This window comes from Haliotis asinina, chromosome 9 (genome assembly GCF_037392515.1).
Source record: "Haliotis asinina isolate JCU_RB_2024 chromosome 9, JCU_Hal_asi_v2, whole genome shotgun sequence".
NCBI lineage: Eukaryota > Metazoa > Mollusca > Gastropoda > Lepetellida > Haliotidae > Haliotis > Haliotis asinina.
The window spans coordinates 35,573,484-35,595,495 of record NC_090288.1 but is presented as its reverse complement, the minus strand read 5'-3'; the positions used below and the strand labels follow the sequence as shown (position 1 = coordinate 35,595,495).

Below are 22,012 nucleotides of genomic sequence, written 5' to 3'. Positions count from 1 at the left end.
CATCGGGGTCGGCCTACAATCATTTGATTATTTAATCATAAAAAACTAACACTACACGAAAATCTCTCCAAGAGTGATGTTAAAAACCTGGTGTCAGGTGTAGGGGAAACTACAAAAGTAATGTTAGATTAACGCCTTTAATTTCTGACCATAGACAGTGTAACTATAGCCACTTACTTCAGGAGACTGTTCTAAACTAAATTTTGCAAAACATTCCATACTGTTTAAAGGTACACATGAACTGAATTATAAAACAATTTCGGAAGTTGAAAAGGTTATTGTGATGAGTTCAACAAGTGATAAAAATCAGTGAAAATTGGCGGATTCTGAACAAAACTTTTACCCCAAAACGCAACTGTTGTCATGCACGACATTTGCACATGCTTTTCAGGAATTTGATGCAATTCATCTGCATATAAGGTCTGCAGTTGGTTCCCCCAAGTTAGTGAAGAAATCAGTCTTCGATGTCGCCATATATACCGTATATATATAACATATAGTGTTTTTAGAGTTTAGACTTTTGATGGGAATGAAATAATGCTGATAGTAGAAACTAGAAACTGTTCTTTGTAAAACTGAAAAGTAGCCCCAATGAGAATGACTATTCTGAACATGAGGAAGTATAGACTCACTTCGCCGGGTACTTTAGCACTGCAGAAAAGGCTGGATGAAGGGAAAGTATGTAGTTCAGGGATTGTACATGTGAGACAGGTAATACAATAACTCTGTATCATGACGTTGGGGAACCTGTTAGTAACACGGAACTTCATGACGAACCAGTGGAAACGGAATGCGCTGTGAATTACAGTGATATTCAATAAACCATTTAATATTTAACATGATAGTTTATTTGACAAGTTATCAACCCTCCATGTAATTTTAAAAAACCCTTCTTTTACCATCGCGGTAAATGCTTCTTTGAGAGTATAGGAGTAGAGTAATTTGTCTCTATTAGCATCCGTATCACACCCTCCATCTACAGTAAATATCAGACCCCGCCATATACGACACTTGACGGTAGATGATACCATCAGCGCCTCGGGCGGAAATCAAATTATGTTTTAGCTTCAGCTTTGAGAGGAATAACTCCAGCATGGCTCTATTGTATGTGGTGTTGTACAGATAGTTCGATAGCATATGCCAACAATAAGCGACCTGACCCACGGAAACCAGCAGCATAAATACAGCGAAAGCAAGTTTAAATATTAAAGCTCGAGTGTGGCCGTGTTAGGTGTGGATTATCTCTGGTGGAGATGAAAGACCGTCTTGGCAACATGAAGGCCATTGGTATCACATCTTTGCTTTTCATTGGAAAACGTGTATTTTTTAAGATTCAAGAAAGCTGGGAAAGTTTCATTTAGGAGTATGCAAGAACAGTTAAACTTGGGAGGTGACTTTACACAAATGCCGAAGTGCTTTGTCAATATAGTTAGTGGTTTACTACAGAAAGTTGTTTCTTCAGACAATCTTTGATGTTTCATATGAGAAAAGAATAATTGTTTCCTTATTTGAACATAAAGATAAAACGAACTGATAGATGGGTTAGATTGGAAGGCAAGTGGTATTTCCCCATCGGGAAAATAATTATGGCTTTCGAAATGCTTATTTCATACAGGTAATGTTATCAACCTGCTTTTCCGGTATGTTCATGAGAAGACGGTTGTATTCAGCAGGTACTGTTATCATCTGATCTTATTAAAAGGAGGGACGGCAGGGTAGTCCAGTGGTTAAAGTGTTGGTTCGTCACGCCGGAGACCCGGATTTGAATTCCCACATGGGTACTATGTGTGAAACCCATTTCTGGTGTCCCCCGGTGTGATATTGCTAGAATATCGCTGAAAGCGGCGTAAAACCATACTCACTCATTCACTATTAGAACTATATACGTTACACACGGAAAGGGGGCGGTGGGGTAGCCTAGTGGTTAAAGCGTTCGCTCGTCACGCCGAAGACCCGAGTTCGATTCCCCACATTGGTACAATGTGCGAGGCCCATTTTCTGGTTTCCCCCGCCGTGATATTGCTGAAATATTGCTAAAAGCGGCGTAAAACCAAACTCACTCACTCACTGAAAGAATCATGAACATAATCGTATCACAGTATCTATATTCATTGGAAAACAAATGTCATATCATTCTCAGTGCTATAGCGATATCATTGCAGGCTGCCATTAGCTGTAAACTATGGTTTTAAGACAGATTTTAGTAACATTTCAGCAGGTACTCCTATAAGCCAAAGGAATTTGAACTCGGACGCTAAAGATATGAAACGTGAACTTATTTATCTTCATCAGTCAGTGAAATAATTAAAGGATTCACATGAATGGCCATAACGTTAGTTACATACAACGGAGAAATAGACATTTTATTGTAGCGTCAACTGATAAGATTTCTGTATCAATGCACCCCCTGGGGTGAAACTATTGGCTCCCGTTGAGCCGCATTACTCCCGCTGGGTTTAGTGTTACTCCGCGATTTTTAATGACTTAAGACAGCTCGCTTCTTCAGGGCAAATGGTGATAGTCGGTCAAATTAGATTTTATTGGTTATACACCTGGGCCGAAACACTACCTCGAAACTCATGCTTTGTGAGTTGAAACGTACTTGAGAAAAGCTTCAGGCGAAGCTGTTTGTGTCATCGAGATGTTGTATTTGAATAACTAAATGCTTCGTTACAGTGACTTTTCGGACGTGATTTTCAGATACAAATTATGAACAGTTTGGGCAGTTTTATTTTTATATAGTTTTATTTGCTAATGATATTGAACTATACTTTACGCTTGAAAAAGCATTCAACAATTAACAAGCATATACACAATGTATGTCTGGTTGAAAGCAGATTGATTTGTATTTATGTACGCATATTCCTGTGCTAATTAATATAAATTACGTTTCACATCCGAAAATATATATTTCGGTGGAATTGTGTTGTAGACTTTTCTGCTCTAGATCGTTGCTATGAGTTGGCAAAGCTGTAGACCGCTTTCAGCAATATTCCATCGTTAGTTACAGCAGGGATAATGGAATCGAACCTTTATGTGCAACGTGAACACGATGTGACCACCATGATCACTCACCTATGTTTACTCACCTTTGTGGGGCCTTGCGGTTAAAGCGCTCTCTCGTTACACTGGAGACCCGGGTTCAATTTCCCACATAGGTAAAATGTGTGCAGTCAATTCCTGCTGTCCCCCGCCGTGACATTGCTGGAATATTGCTAAAAGCTGCGTAAAACTAGACTCACTCACGTGTGTTTATTATTCAATGTAAACTGAATTCATGGAATAATTTTACAATGACCTAATAATACGAAGCTTTTGCATGGTGAATGAGTGCCACATTATCTACACCATGTTGTGGGGTGGTGAGATACCCTAATAGTTAACGTCACGCTGAACACCCTCGTTCGATTGCCCACTTGGGTACAGTGTGTGAAACCCGCTGGTGTTCCCCGTTACGATATTACAAGAATATTGCTAAAAGCGGCGTAAAAGCTCACTCATGACGCCCATACTGCTAAAAGATAATCTAAGCAAACGCAGACATTGTGACAATGATAGCGTCTGTCCGCCACCCCGTCCCACACCCAGATATACGATCTCACTCTAATTCAATTACCCCCATTATCTACCCCGTGTTAAAAACACCAACTACACACCCGCAATTTGAAGAGTTAATTGTGTGAAGAATATCCAGATACGTTACCGTAAATCACTGCGGCTGGCGATAAGGGCGAACCGTAATCCCGCCGTGTATAATATCCGGGGCAGACATTCTCTCTGTGCACCGGTCACATTAAAGTAGCAGCTTCCCTGAGAAACCTATTTCGTTTAAGAAGGCCACAAGTGATGAATTTAGCTTTTCTTTCACGCTTAAATATACTTTCATGGTTCAGGCTGTAAGTTTGACAGCTCGGTAAATTTCAAGCATTTATTATTTAAATTTCCTCCTTATCAGTTTGTGTTAAGTGTAATAAGTAAGCCACTATAAAAATGATACGCGCAAGAGGATTAGAATGGATAACCGTGGGCGATATACCTCACAAAGCTTCAGCTTGTGTCCAAGGCAGCCCTTTCTCAAAGACTCATTGCATCCTGTGGGTTTGAATCTGGTAATCGTCTATGGCCGCATCTGTTCAGACTTTCCTCACACGTTACCACAACACGCCGAGATATAACTGTGAGTTACCGTGTATAACAACCACTAGGCAAATTCAAGAACAACGTATCACGCTGTTGGCAACCTTTGTCGCCCTGTGTTTACAGAGTGTTGGCTGACCCGTCACTTAAACACACCATTGTAACGATTTTTTTTAAACTTTCACCGGTGTTGTTTCTGTTATTTACATAGAATTTACGCATCTACACCACAAGCTGTCTAAAAAAGGTATCAAGAAACTTTTGCGACCAACATGGAGCATCGGGCTGAAGATATCGACATAATCACGTGTCTAATTAATTACATCATTACTTCGTTAACATGTTCTACCTGCAATCATTTCTGACATGCAATATGATGGTATGTATTAAATATTGTTAAAATGTATTTATTATAAATCAACGACTGATAATATTCAGTCTCGATTATCTAGCAAAAAAGGGCAAAATCTTGGTATAATGATATCAATGAATGAATGAAAATCAGTGATGACTATCCAGAATCTCTGAGCGCTTCAAAGGTAACGAGAGTAAGCAAAATATTGAATACTCTCTTCTCTTGTGTTTCGCTTTTTGTTTTTTGTTGGGTTTTTGTTTGTTTGTTTTTATTTATGGTTTTGCTTTTTTGTTTTGTTGTCTTTTTGTTTTGTTTTGTTTTGTTTTTTTGTTGTTTTTTTGTTTTGTTTTGTTTTGTTTTTGTTTTTTTAAAATTTTTTGGGAGGTTGGGTTTTTTTTGTTTGTTTGTTTGGTTGGTTGGTTTGGGGTTTTTTTTAGTGCTTTTTTCTTTATGTTTCTATTTCTATTTCCCAGCAGAAGTTTACGTGACACACAATTATGAGTAGATGTTCAAAGGTACAGAGGTATGCATCGATGCATAATAATTATTGTTAGTATTGTATATGAGGTACAGCTAATACAGTTTTGACTGTATCTGATTGCCATAGGGAGGGCCTGAGTCGTTTTTACGTTGCGTTTTAAATCTCGGCAGATGGTAGATAAACAAAGGTATGCGTAGGTACATAGTGTTGTTTCATATTGTATATCAAGTACGGTTTGTGCATGTTTGTTCCGGTTCCTTGTAGATAAAACAGTAGGTACTGAACAAATCTTACATGTCCTCAACAAAGCACCACATTTTTGCTCATCATGGGAGGTGAGGTGAACAGAATAATGAGTTGAGTTACTTTCAGACTATAAAATTGAGCTGGCATCCCAAATGGTATACACTGTTTTACTGCGTCTAAATGTATCCGTGTAAGCTGCTGAGTTTGACAAAGGTGCAACGCGCAATGTGTTTGATGTACGGGGGCAACAACCACATGCATAGTGCACGGTTGGTCCCAGTTTTCCTGCTGGCGTTCAGGCCGGCATCAGTTCTAACTCGAAAACAACACCCACTGCAATGAGATATTTACACATCGTAATAAGACATCTAAACAGTGTAACACGACATTCAAACATTATTAATGTTTACTCGTAGTCTTCGATGTATTCAAACAACAAACCTGCCACTCGACATTCTAGCCCCAGAAAATCTGCTTCACAACCTCACTTAACCGTCTTCATTACAACGGAGACGGGACAGATTCCCAGGAATTCGACGAATTCTCTCGCTTGTTTTATTTTGACGGGAGTCGGTATGTTTATTGAGTAATCTTCATGAGCGGAGGATGGCTTTTGTTGTGTAGTTTTTGTTAAAGTTGATATGTGATAGTGTGCAAATATTGACAGTTAGCTCTCACCGTATCTGTCCAAGATGGCTGCCGTTGTCGTCTGCTTTCGCCGACTTCTTTGAAGAGAATGAGCGTTGTTTCAGTTCTAACTGTGAAAGCTATCTAAATCTCCACGATCGTGTTTTTGTGAATGGGCGAGCAACAAGGAAATTCTTTCAAGCAAGACTATCGAAAAACAAATCCATACACTGCTGTGTATCACCACACAATAATCATACATTGTTTGTGGAATCATGTCAAATTTCCTCATTTAAGGTCCGAAATTCCATGTAGTACTGCATCAGTTACGTAATTCAGATCCTGTTCCTGATCCCTGAAGAACGCTTTAAAATTATGCCTGTAAAAGATATTTGTACAAAAGTAAACTTGACAACACACATAGAAAATGAGCATATAAACATCCTATATTATTTCAGTACATAATGCTGGGGATTCTGAAACTGATTGGGGAATTTATTGTTATGTGTATCACTGAACCTTCACGTCGATTTTAATAAGGGATCAAAAGTAGTGTGCCTAAAATTAATTATAAAATGGACACGTTTCAACATCGAAATGTGTGCCACACACATGCCTGCAAATAACTGACCTTCCCATGATCATGCATAAGTCTCCTATACATAGCTTTACAAATGATTTCTGATACATTGTCCAGAATGATCTTTTCATCATATTATTCTACTAATACTACAAGGAAAGATTCACTTCACCGAACAAGTACGAACAGTTACAATCACAAGGTGTATGTTGGTCTGATGTCGCCCCCTGGGTAATAAACATGTATATCCCATCCTAGCTTGGTCTGTATCAGTGTAGATAATATGCATTCACTGTGGTTGATTAGGCTGTTATGCCCGTCAGATAACTCGGAGCATAGTAGTTAAATAGAGTTTATGGTCGGGTCAAAATCGGCTTTGGTAAGAATGTCCATAATAAAATCCCGCTCAATAACACAATAAAGGCACCAGTATATTCATTTTCTTATCGAACTCGTACTTAACAATAAAATCTTCTCGAGAATGTATCTTAGTGATTCGTCGACCACTCGGTGGTTCAGTAACAATGCGACAAGTTACGTTCCCTGGGTAGCCGGACCACCCCTGGGTGTTAGCGGGCCTGAGACAATGGCCCCCCTAGCTTGTGACGCAGGGGAGAAGCATGTTCCGGGCAGTAAAACGTAGGGAGGGTCAGAGGTGTTGAGAGCATTCTATCAAGGCTGGTATTAATCACTCGTCGGTGTGTGACTTGATTGAGGGAACGTTGTGTACTCATTCAATGAGGGATCAAAGTGAAGCAACAAAACTGAGGTGTTTCACAGTCCCCCGACTCTCAATTGTTGTTTATCACCCTTTAGATGGGATCTCTTGTCATTGTGACTTCTAGTCAAGATTGCTTTCTGAGGCAGATCATAAACTTGGCCTCTTCGCCACAACAGAAAGGGAAGGTTCTTAGTCGAAAGAAAGTTCCCACACCGGAAGCCTCGTTTGAAGTCATAAAACTGAGCAAAGAGCAAAATGTTTCAAAACCATAAAGTTATTTTTTCCTTCACCACCGTTTTACTGCTTATTCCATTGTCTAGTGTAAAATAAGTGATATATATGTATGCTGCTAGTTTGACGCGCTTTCAACGCGGCCCTTCAAGTCTTATATTCACAGTCCTTTTTGAAGAATTGCACCTAAATGTGCGTCTAGTGCAGTGTACTTGATGGCCTTTACTTGGCAGTGATACAAGAAATCAACCTTTTTAGCCCTGTCAGTGGTAACATATTCTGACAATTATATTTTGCCCAACATGAGATATATAATATACTTATATGATATATAATTTTAGAATATAAATTGAGCCCCACATTTATGAAGTCTGTGTTAACAAAATTACTGAGCATGTTGGGACTCCTGGGATGTATTTAACTGATGATGTTTGATAACAGAAAATGCATATTTCTGATTGGTGTGCAAAATAGGTTCTTTCGGTGCCTTATCCATGTTACTTTACACGTAAATTCCCATTCAAGGCTTCAGAGCTAGGACTTATAAGAACTGCTTCTAAAATGTTTGCATGTGCTCCATATGCAACCACCCTGTCTGTACAAAGAATGTATATTTCATGTTCATCACATATTAGCTGTACAGCTAAAAGTAACTAAATTGAGTTGACTGTCGTATAGTTGAGTCAGTAAAGGGAAAAGGGCACAGGAGATAAGAGTGTGTGTTATTATACTCTGTTGTGACTCATTAGGGGCTTGGAGAGCACGGCTCGGCTAATTAGTATACTCACTGAGTTGTATTGTGGGAGGTCTGTCTTTTGAGAGTGAAACCCTTCTCGTCATTTCAAGGGGAAAAAAGGATGTGTAACAGACTGAAATGTATAATTTCAACTATGTATTCGCAATGGCTTCATCAGTAACGAAGGCCAATTGATTTTTCTCCTCAATAAGTGACAGGTTATACAATAAGTAGAATAATAAATCAATCACACTCATTCACCCACAATGGTATATTTCTAATTGTGCGAAAAATCATGCAAACGTTACGCTGGGAAATATATAAGGGAGTATTATTCATCTATCTTGAATGCGTTCAAGGCTAGAACCTTGCTCAATTAGTCACATTGCTGATGTGAACACAGGAAGGCCGCCTATGTGAAGGTGGCTAGCATAGCATACATCACATTTACATTAGAAGGAGGAGTGCAGTAAACCATGTAAAACTCTTCGTTCAACCACAAGAATCAGGCATGACATTTGACAGCTTTAATATGCATCATTAGCTCCCTCCGCCGTACGTATTGTAATGAACGTGACAAGATGGCACGTCTCTTTTGACGAACAACCAATCACTAGCAAAGGAAAATAAAAGGAACTAACTATGACTCCGTATTCTATGAATAGCAAGGATTATGTCGCATGATAGGGTTGTGATCTATGGATAGGTAGGAGGGAATATCTGTCAATGCCGTGTCATATCTCACCTGAAAAATATAATGTATGGGGCCTGCAAGGTGCAATGCTTAGTCCTTGCTTCTTAAGGACATTTACTTACGAATGAAGTGCATGCACGAATGACGCTTTTCTATTCAGACACTCACTGGGTAAACATATTGTAAAGCTTATATATTTCAATGTAGCTGTATACAACGCAGCATCATTATACAAATGGAGTTTTGAAAAGTAGATTGTAGATGTTAAATTTTCATAATAGCTCTTTGACATTTGAGCGTATGCGCATACTTTGGATTATGATCTGTGTAAATGTTATTGAAAGGAAAGTACTTTAGTCTTGTTTTACACTCGCTGTTTACTGTATTGCGTTGTGCGTGCACCTCTGTTTCAACCATACTGGGAACGTGGTTAGCATTCACGACTTCTATGAAGCATATGATTCTGAATGTTGCACAGAGGGGCAACCGCGCAAACAAGAAAGTAGGTTTCTCACCAACTTTACGACTAGCTATCTGTTAAGACTCAACGCCAAGCCTTTCTCAGTCAGTAAAACCGGGAATTGAATAACTAAAAATGCAGGTATTTATAGTCTAATACGTTAGCATTCTGCCAGATAATTCTTCCATTCTTAATCCCATTTTACGATGTAAGTTGGAGGAGCGTGGCCTTTAAGCTTATACACTGGTGCAGTGAACTGCCCCCGGTTCTCGCTGTGTTGGGCTTTCACGGCCTAAACTAGGCACAGGCCGCCTGATTTATGCCCTAGCCAGACAGAATGCAAATTATTCTACTATTTCAATGCACACAAAAGTAGCCAAACACATTAACCTGTTCTTACAATACCCACCGGTGGCCCCGGAATAGCTTGGTGGAGACCAGTATCATTCGAGACGGACAAGAGCATTATGGACGCTCTATTACATTCACCTCGGAACATTTTTCCTGTCATTAAATTAAATATTTTTCCAAGGACTTTTTTACGTAAAGCTACAGATATGAGTAATGACTTCCTTGATTTGAAAATGCCCAAACCACGATGGCTTTGCAAATTATCAGATTTATGTGCCGAATATGTAATAGAATTATATACTTCACATGCCATTCATGGAACATGTCCCTATCAATACATACATGGCCATTTTCTGTATGTCTAACAAAATGAATCTTCTCAATTTAAAATATGAATTAAAGCAAAAAGGAAACCACAGATTATACCTTTTACCAGTCAATATGAGATTTAATCAAAATAATAGAGGGTTCACGCAATCAACAGGAAGGGAATTGCGATTGTTTCCGGACTTCGTGTACAGAAAACATCTTTCAGGGAGAAAATGCGAAGACGTTCATAAAAATAGGATAGGGGAAGAATATGTCATTTCATGGCAACACAAACAAACCAGTGTATCATTAACATCACAAAGTACTAAACATAATTGTATAACACAATACCAGTTCCAATGGATTTGGACTCGGAACATCGGAATTATTTTTCGACAGTCGATACCTATAACTTTATAAGGATACATAAGGATTATCTGTTTCATGCCATAACGACTTTACTCAGACACGACTGAGGTAAATTTTATGAATTATTGCCATCAGTCGTTTAGGATTTCCAAAATAAGCGTTTCTGTCTTTTTCCTACTCCTTTTTCGATATTTTCAAGACTTTCTTACATTACTAACCACGAATGAGTACATTATTCCCTAGGCTAGCAGGATATATGAGTTCATATTCCGGGTTATACTGTTTATTTTCTGTAATAAGAGATTCCCACAACCCCCTTACGTATCATCTGCCCCTTTAACACATGTTTATGTCATACCGACACATATAGCTTAACAATAAACACCGTTCTATTATAAAACATGAGACTATACCAGGAAAGTTATACGTCTTATGGGCCTGTATGTATGACAATGGACGCTGGACTCTGTATAGTTCAATTTGGATGACTCCTTGACTATAAAGTGACACTAACGATGGGACGTGACACGTTGTTACTTCAATGCTAATGTGTGAAATGAATACCACTTCATGTGACATATGTACTCGTGTTACATGCATCCCGTGAATGGTATCTCGAACTATATTTTCTATGTAACCCACCTATCATCATCTCCTGTCATGAGTTATCTCGTAGGATCTCACGAGAGGTGTAAAGTGAATCTGCACCCTGAAATTAGAGACCCATTGAGACTTGGCAGGTGGAAAAAACTAAGTTGAAGATTATATATCTGTTTAAGTGCCAAGCTGCTGACAGCGTAAAACTAACTTAATCTAATAAGCATAATAATACTAGAGGTTAGTGATTGCATTTCAAGGCAGCATAGTGGAAATACCATGCATAATAGTGAATAATTTTATTCTTCTCATTTCGTTTCATGAAAAACTATTTTCTTTGACACATTTAAGGTCTGGACCACACATGGTCAATGCACACGTATCTTTAAATTTGCTACTGAATATTTGCTCTTGATTCCCTTACAATTTGTTTATCGCCGGACTTCTGATAGTCGGTTGGATCCTTGATTAAATACCAGTGGTATATAATTTGTTGTGGCGCATTTTTATTTCAGAATATATAAGAACCGAACAAAAACTTGTGAATTGTCTTTTCGGAAACGTCAGCTTTAATTGCTGATGTGTTGTCTAGAGAAGTAAACCAAAATGTAATTGACAAAATTGCGTAATATTTCAATTGTAAGCTTCATCCAGCTCGCTCAAAGCGCGTGAAAACGATCCTTCATTTAAAAGAGCTACTGTTGTCTCAGGGGATTGACCATCTAGCAACACTGGTTTAACTTGTTCGAATACCAGGTGTTTTTAAGGTACTATGGCGGGTTGAGTAACTTTCCCATCGTTCGCTAGACATATTTTGGATGCTGTTCTAGTTCCTCCTTCCACAGAAATAAAAATCACAATTACATATTAAATGTCTGGTCCTTAACTCTTCATGTTTTACGTGTACAGTATAGCAGGTTATGATTGTTCTAATTACACGGAAACATTGTCTTACGTGTTTCACAAAACATTAGTTGCACCGTCTAGACCAATATACGCCATGGGCAACAGACCGAGGATCATAGTTTCTCTTTGAGTAGTATCACACAACCATACAGCACAAAGGGGGTATAAAAACGAATATACCATACAGTGTTTTACGTATTTACAGATGCATGTGGAACTTTTATCACCTTATCCTTATAGCACACGAAAATAACCATGGAACCAATGGCTTGTTCTTCAGGTCTGAACTTCTCGTAACGCTTGCTGATTGGACCATGGTTACCAGATGTCTTTTGTCTTCAAGGAAAAGACACCCGCATTATTATTTGCCAAAATATTTAACAAATCTTCTATGTCGTTAGTTCAGCATAAAACTCCGGTAATACTTCATGATTATGTATTTCTTTCGTTGGAAGGCGTGCTCTGGTGAAGAAGCAGGGAGCACGTGTCCACGCCAATGACTCTGCCAGAGCTCCCAGGAGTACTGTAACTGTTACATGCTATTACAGCTAACCTATACACGGGTTTGCTGTTTCACTTGGCAAAGAAGTCAATAGAAAAGTGAACTCTCACTGGGGCTGTTAAATTCTGCCTGTAAAAGATTAATGGCGGATGAGAATCTCATAGTCAAAACACGTTGATCCTCGTTCTGTGCTTAGTTTCGCGTGGTCCTTAGAGAGGCGGATGCAAAGGCCGAGGTCCTGTTTGAGACCATTTTTTTATAGGTTTCATGTCTGATTAGAAGATTATGATTAAAAATTCATACCGCTCGTAACATGACGAGTTCGTATGCATTTTTAATGCCATTACATTGAACCGGACTGACAATGTTCCATAAAATTAATTATAATGGACTGAACTAAACATGCTCTTCGAGAGGGTATGTGCATGTATCACGACGATGTCATTGTATTACATGCATCTGGCGTCTCCCATAAAAGGGAAAGGATACCTATTACATTTCTCTCTCTCTCTCTCCCAGATAATTAAATATAATCTCATTTCTTGTAATTAGGCATGCATAGAGCATCGTCTATAGCCGATACAGGGTTCAGATCCCTCAACGGTTTGTCAGCATCATGGTAGTCTTTTCAGAATGTAACTTAATGCGGGACAAAATCCGGAATTAACGAAGTCTTACACTTGAAACTCACAATAAGTATGTGGAGTTAACGAACCTAGAAACGATTCGAGATTCGAACTCACGATCCTTGATTAAGGTAGCATGGTTCTCTGCCTGCTGAGACTAGAAGATTAATTTTTAAAACTCTACGACGGCCCTTCCACATTGTGGTCTTAGTTACATATGATCATCATAGCACTATTATGGCTTTGTGGTCACTTTGAAAATACATCTTAACATTAATACCACTTTTAATCAAAGAAAAAGCAAAGACACATTTACCTTCTATTCATCTTCTGAAAGTTCCCTTACATTGGAGTTACGATCATCTGAGCACTATTATGGCTTTTTTGGTATTTTCAAAAATATAGTTTAATATTAATACCACTTCTATATATATTTATCTTTTGTTTACCTTCTGAAAGTTACTTCCTGATGTTAAGTCCCCAACAATGCGAAATTTGCATTATGGTATGTGGGATCAGCCTTTGGAGCCCTGTTCAGTGTTACAAACTGATTCAGTGAAAATAAATAGGATATCTATGAGGGTAATTTTGGTTATTTTTAAACGTTCTTCGCTAAAAATACTTTGCGTGATCAAAACAAGGTTTGTGATTCCACAGTCATGCGTAATACAATACTATCTGCGCTGCTACTCAAAAAGCTTATGTACGTGCGGTGCAATATGATCTTCATACATCGCCCCGGAGACGTCACCCCTGCCACTTCCGATACAATGCGGAAGTGAGCCTCTCTTTGAAGTCAACGATCTTGTTATGCGTGATATTAACTCATGTTGCTGTGTGCTGGCGTGGCGCAGGTATTAAATAACAAAATACACACGCGACTTCAGCGAATAAATAGCAAATACCACAAAATATCGTGTTTTGCATGCCTGACATTGTAGCAATGATCATACCACGGCTACAACACGTGGTTTGAGACCACGACCTAATGTTGCAAATGGTGATACCATCTTGATATCTCAGCGCAAAGATATCACCAGACTCATCCTTAAACAATTTCAAATATGTCTAGAGTACATAATTATTCAATATTACAGTGGGCGGAACTTACAGAAGAGACACACACCCAGTATGGAGATGTTGAAAAGTATTCACATTAATTTTGAACTAACAAAATTTGATATTTAAACACTAAAGTCTAAATATATTATCTGTATTCGATTTGACATTAACAAGGAAAATTTGTCCAGACAGTTCTTCAATAAGGCAGTCGACCAAAGCGCGTTTCTTCTTAATCCATCCGAAAAGTTACTCTATTTCAATATTGCGTTACCACGGAGCGTTAAGAACCTCTTTGCCCCCTGTATTGTCTCCATTCGTCTCCCACGGGCGCTATTTCTTTGCCTGGAACTCTAAGGTATTGGGCTATCTGGCAGCAATATACACACTGCCTAATCAGCTAGAAGCAGCATTGCGTTGCCTTCTCATTAATTCATGGGGTTCAATGAAACGTAATTTTAGAAGCGTTTTAAGCATTGGAGCCGATACTCGTTAGAGTTTATGGACACAATGCATTAGTGGTCAAATTGTAGTTTTGAAATGCCTAATCAAATTACGAAGCACCAATCACGTGATTAGATACTTTTGATTAGATTTCATTTTATAGGGGTCCAGAGTCGTTTTGGTATGATTTTAGAACTGAACAGAGGATTATAGAAGCTTTGGTTCTCGATGGTAGTAGTGCCTTCGCAAGATTAAAGTTCATGTTTAGATAGCATCTGGTTAGCAAATCAAACAGAATTGTGAAAGTGCATGGGGAACACTACTCACTGCTGCACTCAAGTGTCTTCAGCGCATCATATTATGATTGGATGTTCTGTTCTGTGGGCTTTAATAGTATTACTACCATGATCATCCTGGATATGTACTCTTAAAAAAAAGTAGGGGATCTTCATTTTATGTTTATTTACGATTAAAAATATTTAGGAGATTTATGGGAGTCAATCAATGTTGATATGATATTTTTTAATGTTTTGAGAGTGCATCACCATTTGCACTTCCTTACAACCATAGTTATTTGGAATGCAGTCCCCTGTGAAAGATGATTGGTGTATGGCATGTAATTTTGCTTGTATACGATTTGAAACATACACTAACAAATGTGTGATGCAAGATGAGTGTCATAATTAATGTTCTATGTGATTTCTCGACCTTCTTGAAAAAACGTCAAAATCGAGAATGTGACCCCATGCACATGCATTGTGCACATGTGCACGTGCACATCATGCGTTGTGTTTAGGGGTGGTAGTAGAGGGAAATGGTGGTACGTTCATAAGATGTCTGTGCTTGAAAGGTTTGTTAACGTTTACACTTCCTATCCAAATAGAGAGTTCATTATCCCCTACTTGTTTTGAAGAGTATATTTAGAATAGACGATATTAGTACATTATGAGGCCTTTGAAAATAATTTCCTCATTCGCCTCACACTGCTCATAGCTCGTTCTGAAGATGCTTACCGTAATGCCTGAATTCATTATTAAAGACACAGTGGCACATATTTTCGACAATGTTTAGGCCTATATTTTATATACCCTGGTCTCAAAGTTAATCTACAACAGAAGAATTGTGGGTCTGTTCAGTGTAAATGTCATTATAGGTGACAGATAAACCTATTGGTCGGCATGTATTGAAACTACAGTTTATTAACATAGTTTATTAAAACTTGTGTGTGCACTATCAGACAATTCTACGTGAATAACGAACAACGGATATAGCGAACTAAATCCCTTGGTCCCTTGGAGTTCGTTATATCCGTGCTCTACTGTACAATGTTTTTTGGGTGTGAGGTTTTCTTGTTTTGTTTTTTGTTGTTGTTGGGTTTTTGTTATTGTTGGGGTTTTTTTTGTTTTTTTGTTGTTGTTTTTTTTTTGTTTTTTTGGTTTTTTTGTTTTGTTTTGGGTTTTTTTTAAATTTGTATTGTTTTGTTTTTTGTTGTTGTTTTTTTTTGTGTGTGTGTTTGGGTGGGGGGGGGGGGGTTGTAGTTTTTTTCTTCTTTTCAATTAAGTATTTTAATGGTGCCATTTGTACAGGCGGTGAAATTGAATTGTGGACCTCGTCAGTGTCAACATCACTAAGTGACATCTATACCTATTCGTTTATCTTTGCAGGCGGTAGAATCTTTGATGAAACAGAAGTGTCGCTGTCATGGTGTTTCCGGTTCATGCGCAGTGAAAACATGTTGGCGAGGGTTACCAACGTTCAGAGAAGTTGGAAATGTGTTAAAAGTCAGATACGAAAAGTCTGTTCGACTTGCATCAAGATCCAGGAAAAGGTTACGACGCAGGGACAAGACAAAGCGCCGCGTGCCTATAACCGCCACAGAATTAGTATATATGCACAAATCGCCCAACTACTGCCGGAAGGACCTAAAGCGGGGAATTCTGGGTACCAATAGTCGACTGTGCAATCGAACGTCAACGGGAGCTGATAGTTGTGATCTTCTATGCTGTGGACGTGGTTATAACACCCAGGTCGTTACATATGTAGAACGATGTCATTGTAAGTTTTTCTGGTGTTGCTACGTTGAGTGTAAGACCTGTGAAACGGAAATTGACCTATATACGTGCAAGTGATGCGCTTACTCCCGACATGTGGCTTAATTCAAAACGGGTCCACCATGGTCCAGTATGGAGATGGTAGCTTGGTGTGTTCAAGAACGGATTCAAGTGCAATTACAGGAAGGGAGACGGCAATACATGATAAACAGGAAGTGACGTTGGATCATGTGACAGGTGGAAGAGAATACCACGTGATATGTGCCGATTCTTGTGATTGCAGAGGACGATTCTGTTACATATTCGCAAGGAACCCTGGGTAGTTTTGATATACCCTATGTCTGTGGTTACTGAACTATGATATTAGAAAATGCAGAAACTCGATATTTATGCAAAATATTCATGTTGCCTCAGGTGGGTGCGAGTGAGACTCACTTTAGCAATACGTTTGTTGTAGGCGCGTATCATCCGAACTCGACGACTACCTGATCGTATAACAATGCATATTTCATACTCGGACAAAATCCATTGACACGCGGTGTGTTGTGTCGACATAGTTCCTGTCTCCATTCTGTAGACCCGGATTTGGGACGAAGAGACAATTTGGAGATTATTTGATATTTCCCGTCGTACCTTTCTACCGGATGTTGTGATGTCCGAGTCAGTTGTAATATATTTGTGTGTAGTCCTGTGTTACAATGTTCCAAGCATGCTATTTATTTCACAAGATGTAAACATTCTATTCAATCATTGTTAATATTCCAAGTGTCCTCTGACTCTTGCTGTATGTTTTATGTCACCTTGGCAAATCATTATATATTGCCTGTAAATAGAGCTCAATATAGAAAAATTAAATGTTCGTTATCGTTCTTGCCCATTACTAGTTTGTATGCGATCCGAAGCTCAGGGATAAACTTAACGAATTTAGTTGAACATAACGCCGCTATTAACAGTACATGGGTATTGAAGGGCTGTGGGGTAGCCTAGTGGTTCGTCTGTTCATCTGGCTGATGAGCCGGGTTCGAATCCACACGTGGGTACAACACGTGAAGCCCATTTTCTGGTGTCCCCCGCAATGATATTGCTGGAATATTGCTAAAAGCGGCGCAAAACCATACACAATTATTGATATTGAAATCAAAGCATGCCAAAGACGTGGCTTGCATTCTACTTTGGCAAAACCCATGAGCAAGAATATGACAAGGACTGAAAGACAAAGATTCACAACGGACGGGCCATTTTTAATATTTCGGGGATAGCTGCTTGGATATAGAAACAACATCTTATTTTATTTTATATACAGACACTGAGACTTCTAACAGAAACACGTCACGTTTATGGCAGCAGTTCTTGAAATAATATATGTCTCCATACAAACTCGCAGACGCCCCCAGAATATCAAATGGTCTGTCACCAATCGATTTGAGTTTCGAACCAACATACAGCTGATCCTTGCATCTTCATGACATCTGCCCACTGGGCACCAGTTTATATGTGAGGGCAACAGAGTACAGTGGATACCGTTATCTACGAATCTTCTTAAGTGAGGGTTTCTGTCAGTGTTAAGGTACTTGAATGTTGCACACGTTATCTCCGAACAGCGTTGAGTTATATCCCTGACGCTTCGCAACTGGCACGCCTACTGGTTTATCTAAAGACAAGTACTTCAATGAGTACGATTGTTTCTATCAAGGCTCTAAGGAGAAATCCAACCCAATGCAACCCACAGATGAGAACGAGTAACAGGTAAAGAAACGAGGACGTGTATTCATAACTGGCTCTTTCTCTTAAATCAAAATGCTTATTATTGTATCTGTAACTTATAAAGTAGATATGGAATCGAAACTGAGAATAAATTCTCGTATGTATAGTTTCCTGGAAGTTTGTATTTATTTTTTCAGATTTGTACAAACTGATTGGGAGCTTTATTATTCTATGTTCGTATAAACATTTATTTATGAGAGAAATATGTTGTGCCTTATATGGATCAGCTGGAATATGATGTAACAGAGAATTATACATATACTGTATGAACGGGTTAGGGATCGTGAAAAGTCCAAGGAATCTTGTAGCGAACACTCAGCACACAATTAAAATAAAAAATAAAACTTCAGGCTACATTGCCCTCTACATTATCCTACAGAGCAACCACGAAAACGGTATGAATATAAGAGTTTGTCCGAGTCAGCATCAAGTGACTGTATAAGATCAACTGCTTGTCGAAATTCACGACTGACATTCAAATCGGAGTATTCCTTTCTGGAGAAATAGAGAGAGTTGGTGAGGGTCATAAAATCGTTGATGCTATTGATGCTTTCCTTTTTATCAAACACAGTTGACGTCAAAATGACAGAGAAAATCCATTTCCTATATTCTTGTGAATAAAATGGAGTAAACATTATAAATAAGACACTACAAACAAATAGAGATCGATCTAATGAAGATTCCCTAGCTCTACTGGTTTCCACGCAGTTCGTCTGTCAATGCTAAGAGAATGGCGGTCCATATTCACACTAGTACGATAAGCTAATTTGTTCTAGCTTTTTTTCGTTTTCGCCATCTTGCCTACAGGTGGTAAAATACCCTACAAAGTTTTACTGCCGCATTCAGCCCAGTGGTGTTCGGAGATTACGTCAGTGAGTTTATTTGAATTCCATTTAATATTCCCTATCAGGTGAATTCCGTTCTGTTTTCTGAGTTGAGATTCTTTAAGTCGCTTCACTTGTTGGCGGGGTTGAGTCAGGTTTACGAGCGCCTCTGCAGTTTGTTGATGGAAATATCTACTCCACGTCTCTAACACGCCTTGATCGGATCAACAGATGGGGTAGGGAAACTATATCCCTGTTGCTGACGGTATCATACTTCCACTCCTCCTACATCGATTGTGATGACATACACCTCAGTGATGGTCATTCAATACAGGGTAGACAGCCCGTGGATCTGGCCCCCTAGGAATCCAGAAATCTCTGTTTTCCAGGGCCATAGGTAGACCAGGGAGGCTAGAATTTGTTTACAGATTACAGAATGTTTTACAGAATACATTAAAGTGTTGATTTGACACTCTTTTAATGTAGCTATATCACCCCGGCCTCTTATCTAGGAAAACTAACTACGGCCCTGTTTTCGGACTGTAGGTCCGGTCTCTCAGGCATCCACACACCTCTTTTTTGGACGAGAAAAAGCACACACTTCGTCCTTGCATGAAACAGTATTCATTAATGACAATTACAATAAGCATCCTCTTGATACAAGACAGCCTGTTAATCCGATCCCCCATGAATGCAGAAACCTCTCTTTTGGGGCAAGTTCTCGTATACATTTCGTCTCTGTATGAAGTAGTATTCGTAAACGAACACATTGGAAATCATGAGTGCATACCCCTTTAATCTGGAACATACTGATTTCGGAAGTGTATGTTTTGACTTGAGTCTGAGATTTTACTCAAATTTGAGAAAACGCATTTCACAGATTGAACTGAAATCAAACACAAACCACGCACTATAGGAAACAATTTGAGTTTCGTGGATAGATTACTTAAGTTGTTTGGGTTTTTATATTTCAAAAATGTAATTGAGTTAAAGATTCAGCAGTTACAATTTGTGAAACTCAGTTTGAGATTTGAGTAAAAGCTTAAGTTTGTCGAGACCTCATTTACAACTCTCCTTGTTATAACGAAATGGTAAAACGTCATCTGCACTGAAACATAATAATGACTCAAATCGTGAACCCACAGGTCACTACGTCCCCTGTTCTCCTATACTTGATAGAGATGATATACACCAGTTAGGCTATAAATACCTATGAAATACCCGTGATTTAGGCTAATGGCTAATATATCATATAGAGGATGAAATAACTATACTCACAACAGAGCAGTTGCAAGTTTAGAATATGTGGCAAGTCTAGATTACCATAGTTGAAAAAAAAGAAAACGTCGTATTCTTGTTACAGTTTTTTTCTGGTTTAGGAACCCTTTTTGTGTGTAAACAATGTTCGTTCGAAAGGGAAGATGTTAGCCTACCTAAGGGGATGAGGATGAAGACTTGTATGGATAGACAACTTCTTCCTTGTAGTGGATGCGACATTTCGGTTCTACACGGGTTCACTTCCACACACAGGTACGTTATTGCATACAACTCATTTCTGGTGTTCCCCGTCGTGATATTGCTGGAAAACACCCATTTACTTCTACTCGTACGGTGCATTGTCTGTTTTGGACACCCAGTTGGGTCGGCAACATAACATTTCTACGTAGAATGTAGTGGTAACACTATTAGTTCATTAGTCCATGGGTTGATGTGATCTTTTCTAACAAATAATGTGATCAAAGTGCATACCTAACACAACACTCGCTCGCATAAGCCTTGGAAGACCGCGCCACAGCTGCAACCGATAACAGTTCTACATACAGAAGGGGAAGCTGTCTTTTTCAAAAATACATGACCGAACTAGTGGTAATTCATTCAGAAGTTGCCTCCCTTAACCATGAAAGGATCCCCTGATCGTAAAGACCTTTGTCCCAGGTATTATCAGGGCTGTTTCGCTCAATGATATAACTGAAATGATTACAAATGTAGGGTTTTAAATCACTCATGTATGAACTGATTCAGAGCCTCAGTTGTAGCACATGCGGTTTACCATTCCGTGTTTTAACCCACTTTGCTCAGACCCTGACCCGTGGCCTTTGCTGCAGTAACTGCAGCTATACTTACGTGCTTAAACCCTAATTACTAACTCACTCAAAGACTTGGTTCAGTTATCGTTCTTCCTTCAAACCCAATACCTCGCCTGATGGTTAAAGCGTCCACCCTTCACGCCGAGGACCCACTTTCGATTCCCTACATTGATACAATGTGTGAAGCCCATTTCTGTTGTCCCCCGCCGTAATTTGCCTGAAAATTGCTAAAGGCGGCCTAAAATCATACTCACTCACTCGTTCAAAGTCCTTTTATAATTCCGCGTTTTAACCCAGCTCACTCACTCCCTCACTCCAGGTCGCCATTCCTCATTAATGTATTCCTACGATGCCCACCCCTGATGAAAGCCAGGAAGTTATAATCGGCCATTATGATTCCACACATTTGCAGCTACAATTACACGGCACTGGTGTGGCCGGCCGGCCGGCACGGCGTTGCGAGTATATAGTATTCTTCCGCATCTGACAGTCGGTAGACACAGCCCAAACATAATGCTCCCATCATCCCCGAACACAGACACGGCCCATCATTCACACCTCTGTACCGGCTCGTCTCGCACCCGCCGTACGCAACGAACTCGCGTATCCAACTTGCATTCGGAACTCGTCACTTGCAACGGATTCATCTGCTTGATTAACTTAGCATGTTCTTCAACCTTCATGGCTCCTAATGGTGTATTGTTTACCAGTCATCGCAATTACAACTACCCTCACGTTTAGGTGTTAAATTGAATGGTCGTTTACCTGCACACCATTACGATGGCGGTATCGTGATTTGGATACTTGCATAGATTCGCCGTACACCTGAAATCGGTACATTGAAACCCTCTTAGT

The 22,012-nt window shown here is 39.2% G+C and overlaps 1 protein-coding gene across 1 annotated transcript in view; it reads left to right on the top strand.

The window, feature by feature from the left end:
* Positions 1 to 18,355, top strand: part of LOC137295969 (protein Wnt-16-like) — a 49,871-nt gene extending 31,516 nt beyond the window's left edge. Inside the window, exon 4 of the mRNA XM_067827582.1 lies at positions 16,096 to 18,355. Within this exon, the coding sequence (XP_067683683.1) occupies positions 16,096 to 16,560 (465 nt within the window). The 3' untranslated portion in view covers positions 16,561 to 18,355. The remainder of the gene's footprint in view (positions 1 to 16,095) is intronic.
* Positions 18,356 to 22,012: the final 3,657 nt, after the last annotated feature.